At 34.4% G+C, this 12,899-nt stretch overlaps 1 protein-coding gene across 1 annotated transcript in view; it reads right to left on the bottom strand.

The window, feature by feature from the left end:
- The window catches only part of LOC100950573 (ephrin type-A receptor 6), a 696,992-nt gene that overhangs the window by 96,053 nt on the left and 588,040 nt on the right, over positions 1 to 12,899 (bottom strand). Inside the window, exon 13 of the mRNA XM_012801499.2 lies at positions 8,544 to 8,753. Within this exon, the coding sequence (XP_012656953.2) occupies positions 8,544 to 8,753 (210 nt within the window). The remainder of the gene's footprint in view (positions 1 to 8,543; positions 8,754 to 12,899) is intronic.

Below are 12,899 nucleotides of genomic sequence, written 5' to 3'. Positions count from 1 at the left end.
CTTCTCCCACTAAACCTGCCTCTGTTCATTGGTCCATAATTTGATTGCTGTTGTCTATTATAATTTCTAAAATCATTAAAGTTCCCACTATTCTCAAAGTTACCACCTCCAAAGTTTCCTCCTTCATTGTAGCATCATATCCTCATCTGCCACAATATCCACCACTTTGGTTTCCATATCCTGATCCACCACCACCATAGGCCCCTCTACTACTGTAACCATGACTGTAGCTATAGTTGCCACCATCACCTTCAAATCCATTGTATCCACCGTATCATCCTTTTCCACCAAAGTTTCCACCATGGCCAAAATTACCTCCACCACCTCCAGAGTTTCCTTCCTGACTCCCAGAGTTGCCAGATCCACCTCCATGACTTCTTGGTGATCATCATGCAGACTGCATCTATTGTTTAAAAAAGGAACTTTTTCATGTCACAATTATTCCCATTAATACTATGCTATTTCTGAACAATAGTTTTATCAACAGTATCACAATCATCAAAAGCTACAAAAACAAATCCTCTCTTTTTTTCCACTCTGCCTGTCTTCTGTGGTTTCAGTCTTGCCATACTTTTCAAAATAGTCTCTCAAATTATAGTATTCTGTATCTTCTTTCATACCACCAACAAAAATTTTCTTCAGTGTTCGATGGGCACCAGGCTTTACAGAATCCTTTATAGAAACAGCTCTCTTTGTTTCCACAACACACCCATCCTACTTCTGTGGTTGAGCACAGATTGGTGTTTCCCTCTTTTCAACAGAAAAGTAAGTCACAAAACCAAGACCCTGGAATGTTTTGTTGGGGGGGGGTGTCTCTAAATGACGACACAATCTGTGAGTGTGCCCCACTTCTTAAAATGTTCTCTTAAACTATCATCTGTAGTTTCAAAGCTCAGACCACTGATAAACAGATTTCTCAACTGCTCTGGTTCCTTTGGATCAGGGCTCTTCTCCTGCTGGTGGTCAGAGTTGGGTTTGGGGCAATGGGGGCAGTTTTACCTTTATTTTTGTACCGAACTTCCGTCTTCAAGTCCAGTTCATTATGGAGTTATTTTTTAATTGGTCCATTTTTCCTATATATGATAATCTTTTCTGTTTGTTTTACTACATGGAGCTCTATAATTATAAACCATGGTTCCCCAAGCTTCAGAGATGAGGGATTTTAAGGAAACAATTCTATAGATAGTAATTTCCTTTGGTGTTGTATTGATTCCCATTTCCATCCTATGTTTAAGATCTACTGTTTTCAGTTCACCCGAGTAATATATTTCATAGGTGTTTTGTACTCTTTGGTACCACCATCCCAGACCAGTACCATTAGGATTTAGGGCCTCTCAGCCTATGATCCCAGCTGGTGTATATGGGGTTCATTCCTTGAACAGTTATTAGAGGAGACTCTTATTCTGCATTTAGCACATGTTCCTTCTGGTTTGTTCAACTTTGCTGCTCCTTCATCTCCATTGATGTAGATTTGCTTCCTGACTCATGGGCTTAAGGTGTAGAAACTACTAATTTCTGAGAATATATCTTTTATACATTAAATCATTAGAACTAATCTATCAAACACTTGTGGGTTCAAGAGTATTTTTTTCTTTTAAATTTAAGAAATCTCGTATTGGCACATTGATTTCTTCCTCTTCCTCTAATTATAATGATCTACATATTTGACTAATTTTGTCTGACTACTATCATAGTATCTGTCCAGTGAGAACTGTTTTTGGTGTGGAGTCATTTTGCTGTTTTTCCGAGGTAGCATAGTTCCTTTTTTCATAGATGAATTTGGTTTATCCAGCTTGTATTTTGTTGTTTTTCCCTCTTCCAAAGTTTATTTGCTCATTACCTTTTTACTAAATAAGAAGTTACTTAAATCTTCACATCATAGCATTCTGATAGCATTGATATTTTCTCATTTCTGTTCTTTATACTCAGCTGCTGAATTTAGGTTTGCCTAAAAGAAATTGCCATTTCCTTTACCTAAGTTTTTCGGTGGGTTCTGTAAAGGAGTCTGTCCTCATATTCTATGTAGGCTGCTCTATGCAGCTCTATGCAGCTCTTCGCAGGCCAACATATTTTGTGGTCTTTCTGAGGGTCTGCCTTTGCGCCTAAAGCTGTCAAGCCCCCTTTATTTTTAGCTTGGCTAAGCCTCAAACAAAAATTAAAGTACAATAAAAGCCATTTTCAGTGTGTCCCAGATTGAACTAGGGTGGATTTAGAGTTGGATACATTTTATCACATGTGGTATCTCAGCACACTGCCAGTCCCATCAGTAACCTGATGAACAGAGAATGCCGTGGTAAGATTTCTAAGCATAAAATTTTATTCTTTGAAATTCTCAGTGTGAGTCCTTTCATTCAGTGTGTTGAACATTACATACTTTTAATTGAAAGTGCTAATTTTTTTTTCACTGCATTACTTTTTATGCCATTAATTTAACAGAGACAAAATGAATTAAAATTCCAAGTATGTTTAGTTAAAAGGTTAAACATGATCTTCAGGCAAATTCTAATTGCTTATGTTAAGTGAAAGTACTTAAAAGCAGAATTGTAAACAATCTAGAATAATTTTTTATCTCACTTGTATTAAAAATATTTATCCTTGAAATTGGACATGTCTCAAGATTTAAAAGTTCACTTCACAAAGTCAAGGTAGTTCACACATGCTTGAATTAGATGAAGGAAGATGTCTGCCCACCCCAACTTTAAAATATGCATTGAGTATGTTCCCCTCATGCTGCTTCATTATTTGTTATAGTTATCTGCATGTTTAGTATAGGGCATGCCTTCTTAAGTGAAAGGATATTGGACTTTTCTAAAATTTTATGTGGACTAAGGGAAGTTAAGTGTTGGAGCTTAGAAGAGGTCCTATGAATGCAAAGTAAATAGAATTAAGAAGTTAACAGACCTATGATTATGAAGATTATGTGTTGTCAGAATGAGGCTCTATATTTCAACACAGAAAATACTTACATGGAGTAGCTGCTGTCAAATTAAAAAACAAGATTTGCCATGGATAACACAAAATGAATGCAATTCCAAGTTACAAATCAAGGAATCACAAGATTTTTAATAGTATTACAATAAAATAATTCTTCTATTTTGCTTTGATCTTTAAAATATAATAATAGAAATTACTCGACCATTTTTTAAAAAATGTGAACATGAACTGTCATTATATTTTAAATAAAATTTATCTCTTAAAACAGATGCATGTGAGCCATAATATATCTTTTAATGTTTTTTTTTTTTTTTTAGGTAAACATGATCTCATTTCCATAATTGAGACCAAAGAGGCTTAGCATTTTCAATGTAAGTTTTGGAGTGGGTTGCCTAGCAATATTCAAATGAAAGGGTGCCTCTCTGGAACTGGTTATAAAAAGTTGTCCATGGGAATGTGTGTCAGGTTCAGAAAAGGAAGTGATTTCTTAGTACCTAAATTATAAGCATATAGAAGACCACGTAATCCGATAAAAACAATCCTGTCAGTAACTTTTCTACGGATTAATTTAGCCACATAACACTAATTATATATGCGTTGCTAGATGTGGATCATAATTCACAAGTTGCTCCTAAGTGCTTGCTAAGCTCTTCATAAAGTTAGGTGAAAGCAAGGCTCCAGTTCTCACATAGATCCTGTTTTTTTGGTTTTTTCTCATTTTTTTTTACTTTTCAGTCCACAATATATTATACACATTTCTTTCTTGGTTTTCATGCCATTACCAGTTCTTAAGGTCTCTTTGCAAAGGCCTGATACACTTCAGTATAAATGCTTTACCAGAAAAATCTGCTACTTCTGTTATTGCCTTTCACGTCTCCTTGTCCACTGCTAGTGTCTGCCCATATTTTATACGCTGTATTTAGTTACTCTCGGTCCTTCCAGTCTCTGTGTAGCCATTTATCTCTTCTTAACAATCATGTTACTTTTGGATACTGGTGCCGGTCAGTTTGCACGTGGCTTTGGACAGAATCAGTTATTCCCCTTTCTTCTTTGTAATTCTCAAGAATAACTGTGGCATATGTTAGGAATGCAAAACCCTCAGATAAGAAGACTGCATAAAGCACTCTGGATTTTATTTCTGTCCCTTTTAGGGACATCTTGACTTAGGAAGTAAAACCACCCAATTTAAATGGAACAGCCCAAGCTTTGTTCCTTTCTCCCCCGGAAGCAAGATGTCCTTCAAAGCTTTGCCCAGTGTGTCATGTGGCCCTACAGGTCTATAACCCAGGACGGGCTATATCCCAGGGTCTGTCAGCTGTGGTGCAAAGTGAGGCATGTGCATCAAGACTTCATCCACTTTGGGTATTTGAGCCTTGGGAGACCTGCTCACAATTGATGTAAGACTTCTCCCTGCTGACTCTATAAATAATGGATCCACTTCAAATAACATGTGCTGAGTGTATTCTTTCTCACTAGATTCAGACAAGTAGGTAAATGGTGCATAGTGGGCCTGCACAGTAGCCTAGGATGCAGTGGGCACAAGGCATGAACTCCTGCTTCTAGAGTTTGGCATAGTGATAATCTTATCTATTCTCCATAGAGTGGGAATCTTCTCTGGGGATTGGTAACTAGTGAAACTGCTTCACAATTGAGCCTCCAAAGAATAGGGAGTGAAATACAGTAGCTCCATGATAAACTGTATTGAGTACACATTGAATGCCCCACAGCAAGGCACATAAAACAAACACTCAAGTTGTAGGCAGAAATATTAGAATTTCTATTTATATTTTGTTATAAATCTCATCCTTCTATTTAGTACATTTTATGATGTAGATAACACTGCCATACATTACATGGATATGATCTTTGAATAGGGCTCTAAAGGACTCACTCATTGTTGTAGGGTAATCTCTCTTGAAACATAAGTTCTAGTCTGGCCACTCCGGTTTGCATGGCCGTTCTGCTCATCTGCACATGTGGACAAGCCTAGTACCATTGCCAGTGCTGGGTTTTCTATTCATTCTTTCTTTAACCAGTTATGATTGCTCTTTGTCATGATATGTAGCTCTCTAAATTGGCAAAATCATCTTAACGGAAAGAGTCTATTTATTCTGCTCCCATTTTGATTAGAAAGGGATAGCTTCCATGTAGTACACTGTTCTAAAAAGCTTGTTTTGCCTTGAAGAGTCCAAAAAAAAAAAAGTAGTACACAAAAGACCTCAGCCTTTATACATGATGCCTTCTTCTTCTTCTTTTTTGGCCGGGGCTGGGTTTGAACCCACCACCGCTGGCATCTGGGGCCAGTGCCCTACTCCTTTGAGCCACAGGCATCACCCAATGTCTTCTTATTCTTAAACCCTCTTCCCTCCAAACACTTGCTGATGTATATTATAAAAATATTTACAAATACAAGGAAACAGCAATTATATTTTTACAGCAAGAGAAAATAAAAATCATCTAAGGCATAATATATGATCCAAGATAGTTATATTTAGCTATAACTTCTAAAAACTGAGTCACATTTACAAGAATAGGTGAAGGGAGCTTGCTCTTTAAAGTTATGCTCATGTAGATACTTTTATAAAACAAAGAATCATTTTCCTATAAATGATCATTATTTCCTTGTATTTTATTATCCAGGGTATGCTTGAGTTCATAGTTTCACCAGGCAGTAAAGTTTTCCATCTCATTCCTTTTAAGAGGAAATACAAAGAGTATTTGGGGGCTCAGAACATTCAGATAAAGCTCTAAAAGTTTTCTACAAAGTGTTGACAGCATGCCACGCTCATTCAGCATTATTTTGCTGACTTTAAGACAGAGTGTCTGTGACCTTTGCCTGTAATTTTGCTTTATAATCTAGTGCCATTAGCCAGGCCATCTCTAACAGGGATTCTCTGTCTTGATTAATAGTATCTCCATTCAACCAGTTGTTTAATCTAGAAATATTAGTGTCATCTTTAAATCCTTCTTCTTCCTGACAATTTGTAGTTAATTAGTTGTCAAATCTTTTTTTTTTTTTCTTTTTTTTTTTATTGAACGGTAACTATGTACATTAATGCACTTCTAGGGTACAGTGTGGGGTTTTCACATGCAATCTGTAGTTGTCAAATCTTATAAATTGCATGCTCACAATGATTTCCAATTCTCTTCCCGCCCCTCTGTGCCAACTGCTGTGGACCTAGTTAAATCCATGTATCCTTTCCAAGCTGTAGCAATAATGGCTAACTGGTCTCCCTGCTCTACCAAGGTCTCCTGTCCTTCAGTCCTTCCTTCCTCTCTTCACAATGCTGTTAATAATATCTTCTAAGATATGCATCTATTTTTGTTATTTCCCACTTAAATAAATCAATTTCTATCTTTAGCTGCTATAATAAAAACCCTTCAAATTTCTTGGAGAGCCACTCAGGTGACTTCAAAATTATTCTTCAGAAACTTGGCCCTCTACTGCTCTTGGTCCCACACTTCATCAACACACCTGTTCTCTTCCCTGCATTGTCATGTCTCTTCTTTTCTCCTCCCTCTATCTGGACTGCCTTTCCTCCAACTGTCTGCATAATGTAATCTTCTAAGACCCGGCTCACATTTTGTCTTTTTGTGAAGCCATCTACTGACCTCTATGACAATGCTTAATGCATCAAATTGCAAGAAGCATTAGTTTGTCTATTCTATCAAAGCATAAAGTCTCCGAAGGCAAAAGCTTTGCTATTTTCAGCACCAAATGTCCATGTTTATCACACAGTCAATCCTCTGAGCAATAAGGTAGTTTTTTTTTTTTTAAAAAAAAACAAAACTAACTTGATTACATTATTTGCCATTTCACTGATACTTCTTAAATTCACAGATTTGTTTCTTAATCAAGCATAATCAATAGCTTTTCAAAGGCACTTTCTGGAGTCTTAATATTCTGGTTATTTAATTTACTGTTTAATCCTGTAGTCTGATCTAAATTAATAATAGTCCTGTTTTAGGCCTCCCAGTTTCTATAACCACAAAAGACAGAAAATGTCTAGAGTCTGGATGTTAAATTTGATATGACAAATGCATACATATATAAATAATATTTTAAATTATCTGCCAATTTTATTAGTATTTTAAATTTGCTAGCTAGTTTCCCATTTTAGAAAGCAGTTAAAATATTGTTTAATAAGGGATTTCAAAGGTATCTACCTAAGATTATTGCCAAAAAATCTAGCAGTTATTTCCTTTTTTATTTAATCTTGTAGTGGATTGTATTTGCTGAAATTTTTATAAATATTGTAATTTATAGTGTATGTATAATTTTAAGCACTATTCTATACAGTTGGAAATAATAGAAAAACTTTACATGCGTGGTGCCATAACACCAAAGCTTAAGTTATAAATTTGTAAAAATGAAAGAAAAGAAAAGAAGGACCTTGAAAAAAATAAAAATAGTTATTTTTCAATTAAAAATGAAATTAAAATACACTTTTTCTAAAATGAATAAATTATTTTCAGAATTGATAGACTTACTTTTTGAAATTTTCTTGCTCAAATTAAAAAAATCAATAGATACTGTTACTTTATATATTAGACAGTGAGAGATTAATTTATTTTCCTTAGAACTATATTTCTTTCTTAAATAAATTATTAAAAATCATTGATGAATTAATATAGAGCATTTCTACAAAGATAATAGAATAATGGTATAAAATATTCCTTATAATATTAACTTGCTGTATTTTGGAGTAACTGAATACAGCAAGTTTTCAAAGAATCTCATAGAAAATGAAATCAAAAGAAACTAAATTACAGATTACATCTTTTAAAATAATGTGTATGGTTAGAAAAGGAACAGAATAAAAATATCTTGAATAGTTTTACTCACTAGTTTTTCATTAAAGCTGACTATCAAATGAGACAATGGTGATAGTTTGTTAAAAAAATGACAGAATATGATTTTATAAATTAGCACTTTAAGATAAAACTATAGAGACTTTGGGATCAAATTTTTTAAAACAATAATCAAGCAGATCAAGAAATGAATTGGTTTAGGACATTCAGAGATATTAAAACTATGCATGGGATGATTTGAAATCATGTAATTTATAGATGATAATTTGTTCTAAAGTTTTAAACTTTTATTTCTGTTCACATTTTCCTCAGGTATCATTTAGTAAAAGGTACAGAGTACACTTACATGTCTCCAGAGAAACCTATGTTGCTCATTTTAAGATATAATTCCTTAACATTTGAAAAAAATGTCATTTCATAATCACTGGTTCCTCACTATCACCAAGTTGTTAGTTGATTATACTATTTGCCTATCGAATTCTATATGAAGGAGATAATTACTGAAGCACCAAAAATACCCCAGACAAAGACAAATTTGTTGTGAGAGCAGTCATGAGATGTATCTCAAATATGATATTAACGTCCTAGTATATGTAAGAAAAAATTACAAATATAAGTTTTAAATGTATTCAGCTAGGTACTCAGATAAAGCAAATACTTCTGAATTCAATAATGATGTTAAATGAGCAAAATGGCAAATGAGACCAGAAAATTGGGAAAATGAAACCAGAATTACTCTAATAACATTAAAAACAATAAAATAAGCAAATTATAATGGCAGAGGGCACATAACTTACAGTTGTTGTATAAGCAGCTTCCGGATCATCTTCTAGTACTCGAGAGAGACCGAAATCAGAAACTTTACATACTAAGTTGCTATTAACCAATATATTCCGAGCAGCAAGGTCCCGATGAACGTAACCCATATCAGAAAGATACTTCATGCCTGAAGCAATGCCTCGGAGCATCCCGACCAACTGGATGACTGTGAAGTGGCCATCGTGTTTCTGCAAGAGAATCACAGTTATTTAATTTGATTTATTGTCATGCAGTGTATTTATGTATTTAATAAGACCCTTAAATTTATTTTACTGGCCTAATGAAATGAAGGCCAGCATCAAGTTTGATGACCATTTACTATGTTCATAAAGAAATGTAAAAATTTGTTTGACATATAAAGGAAAGGGAACATCTAGTTGGAAACGAAGAAGGAGAACCAACAAAGGACAGAAGGGAACCGTCCAAACTAACTTCCAGAAAAAGTGATGTCAAAAGCTTTAGGTAATAGGAAGGGACTCAAGTCAAATAAAGTAACAGAAAGTATCTACCAAGAAAATAGATCCTATTATATTTTCCATAGTTGTGATCTTTAAACCAGTGGTACAGGTGGGAAGAAGAGCAGTAAAACCTAGGACTGGATGAAATTTGTGTGGTACCTAGGGACGCTATGAAAAATGGTAGTTAGGCCTGGTCACTCAGGAAAAAGGGAACATGATGGCACCTACAAAAGTTTCAAGAAGCTCCAAGAGAAAATAAACAAACATGCAAGCAAACAGAAAATAACTTGATTTTTCCATGTTTTCATTATATAACTGAAAATATAAAAGAAGCTCTTAGAAATTGGCTGAAAATGGGACTGTTTTAGCTTCTTATTAGAGAGGATTAAATTAAATAATATGAATAATGATCATGGCACAAGAGTGATGTATAGTAGTAAATCCCATTCTGTTCCCTCCACTTTGATTTTAAAATAATATTCTTTTTAAAAAGGAGTAAAAATAATTTAATTGTCATCTGTGCAACCAGTACAAACAGTACCCCTGAAATTAGAAAAAATGAAAATAAAAGTTCTGCAGTCTGAAAATAATGCATTTTGTTCTACTTAGTTATTTAGTTAGTTTTGTCTTTAATGGAGTTATAGAAAAGCATAAAAAATTCTTAAGATGTTTTTGTAAGTCAGGCCAAATTTATGAACGACATTAAAAATGACTATAAACGACATTAAAAACGACTATATGGCTATATTGCCTTATGCTCTATAGTGGAAGAACAAATAAAAGTACCTTAAAAATTTTCCAAGCTAAAGTAGTTTTCATGAATACATATCTGATTTTCAAACCATAGTGTAACTTAATCACAGGAATGATCTGACCATATCTGTCTTAGTGACATAGTCTCCTACACAATGATGATTCATTGTTCAGATAAATGAATAAGCTTATACTATGAATGAAATAAACTTCCTCTTACTATATTAACTTTTCTCCCATGTAACTCTGTGATAATATCTCCTAACTTAAGTGCAGAAGATGGAAAAGGCCACTCTCTTAAAATAAATATTCTTAGAGCAAGGGTATCCATTTATACAGGCTCTTCTGTATAATTAATGTATAAAAGATAACCTAGCAAAAAAAAATCTTTGGTGTTATTAGCTCTTTATGTTTCTAATCCATCTTCTCAGACAGGGCACTATTAGATGAAGTCTACATCTTCTATCATGTACTCACTTACCTTTCCTCTATTAGGAATTTCAAAATCTTTGAGTCAAATTGAAAATGTATATTTTTTTGTTCTATAATGAATTACACTAAATTTTAAAAGATTGTTCTTTTACCTATAAAAAATAAGGTTGCCTTGTATCGAAGTTCTTGTCAAGAAGAATTTCTAAGTAGTATGAAGTGTTAATGGACCCCCCTGAAAATTAATGAGTACCTCAGTTTCTTTATATGTACAATGGAAATAAAATCATTTAAGTCAAAGCTGTAGGGAGGATCCCACACATAATATACAGCTTCTGACTTATTTTAGTTAACAGTTATTATTTAACAAATCTTTGTCATTATTATTGTGTGTAGTTTTGGTAATTTTAATGACTCAGAAAAATCTCCTCTCACTTTCCTGAAAAATCAATTGTCAACATAAGCTCCTAGATATATAAACAGAATTAGTTATATAAGACTAGGTAGAAATTTAATTTTCTATCTATTCTGAAGGTGACATAAAGAACCAAATTACTTTTTAACAACTTTATGGAGATACAGCTAACACTATACATTTATCTCTTTAAAGTATACAGTTCAGTTGTTCTTAGGGTATTCACAGAACTGTACAACCATTATCAAAATCAATTTCAGAACTTTTCATCACTACCAGAAGAACCCCATACTCACTAAGCAATCACTCCTGACTCCCCCTATATCCACCTCCCACCACCATCCTAGGCAATCACAAACCTATTTTCTAACTTTATAGATTTTCCTATTCTGTATATCTCTTAAGCATTATAGAACCATAACATATAAGGTTTTTTTGTGACTGTATTCTTTCACTTACTATAATGTTTTCAAGGTTAATCCACATTGTAGCATGAATCAGTATCTTAGTCTTTTTATGACTGAATAAGTTTCTATTCCTTTTGTTTACCTTCATCAGTTGATGGATATTTGGGTTACTTCTACTTTTTGGCTATTATGCAAGTTATTTTTAATTAATTACTTTGAATATTTTTGTCATCAAAATTTGAAGGCTTGAATTAATTAATCTTCACTTTAACAGCATGGCAATCAGGATTTTAATAACAGTGGTATCGTTTAAAAAATGAGAATTTGGTTTATGAAGAGAATCTAAACTACTTTCTCCGTGTTCTGTCATGGGACTAAAAAATGTGGTATAGTTATTTCTAACTCACTTGGCTAAGACATTTTCAGGGGGCCATGAAGTCAAAACTATTTCAATAATAATACATAATAATAATATAGCCTATAAAACTGTGGCTGGTAAAACTGTGGGAAAATCCCTTTCAGGAAGAGAGGAGAACTGGATGGAGTAGCAGAAGTTAAAGTGCAGCGCATTCTCTACAAAGGCCTCATCCATTCCATGGGCTGCTCTGGATCTGGAGTCACCCTTTGGAGTTGGTCAAAACTGAGGGAAAAGGACTGAGCCCTTCTGCTCCCATAGCAATCAATCACTGGGTTCAGGTTGCCCCTGTAAAGGGGTCCTGGCCTTGGGTGAGGCGGCTCTCTCCAGCCCAGGGTTTTTCTAAAGATTGAAGTAAGAACTATCAGCACCCCAAACTCCAGAAGCTATGAGAATAAGGGATTATTCTTCAGAGCTCTCCCAATAAAATATCTGCATGTAAATATCTGTTTTATATGCTATTCCCTGGCAAATCCATCCTGTGACAATCTATTTCTCTCTCTCTCTTTCTCCTTCTCTATCAATCATCTACCTACCCACTTACCTATTTACCTATCTATTTTTCACCCTTCCATCTACTGCATATAAAAGGTAGGCTTGATGAAACAAGCTCCAAAAATAGTTCTGTATTCTTTGAGGAATGCGTATCTTCATTCCTGCCACCTTATTCTAAGGAAATAAATAGCTAACATTCATTAAGCACTACAAACCAGTTGCAGGCTAAGCTCTTTACAGGTATCTCCTTTACTGATGGAGTTAGGATTTGAATCCAAGCAATCTAATTCCAGAGCCTGTATTCTTATCTATTAGAGTTTCTGGAAAAAAGCAGAGCTGGACCAAATTTTACCTCAGTCTGGGTTAGTTTGGGAAATATCATTTGGCATAATAAAGCATTATCTGAAAGACCTCAGAGACCATTAAGCCAAAAATAAATAAGAACACTCCTGACAAACCAGTGGGCAAGGATCCATTCATCTATGTCTGGCTGAGAGGAATAGCCCCATTCATTCATACATAAGGTATGGCACAAATCTATTGCTCTACAAATGATGCAATTCTCTTTTTCAAATAAAATCTATATCCCTTCTTCTAATTCTTGTCAATATAGCCTCCTCCAGTTTGGTTTACATGCTGGGTTCCTTGAATATGGTGGATGGCTAATAAATAGTGACTGTAGTATACTGGTTGCTATTGCTATATTATTCCTATTGTCTTATCTAAAACAGACTGTTTTCCTAAGCGAGGACACAGGCTTTATCCCTTTGATGTAGCATTTCTATTACAGCATCCACCATGCTGCCATGCATTGTGCCATAGCTCAATACATATTAATTCAGATTGAATTGAATCGTTTATGAGGGGAGGAGAAAAATGTGAGAGGACTGAGATTTAATATCTTTGGGCTTCTCACTGAAGATTAATCAAAAAGAAACTATGAATTTTTTTATGACGTATGT

The sequence above is a fragment of the Otolemur garnettii genome, unplaced genomic scaffold (assembly GCF_000181295.1).
Source record: "Otolemur garnettii isolate 467f Iridium unplaced genomic scaffold, OtoGar3 scaffold00009, whole genome shotgun sequence".
Classification (NCBI taxonomy): domain Eukaryota; kingdom Metazoa; phylum Chordata; class Mammalia; order Primates; family Galagidae; genus Otolemur; species Otolemur garnettii.
Note: the sequence above shows the minus strand (reverse complement) of the source record. Positions and strands in the feature narration are given on the sequence as shown.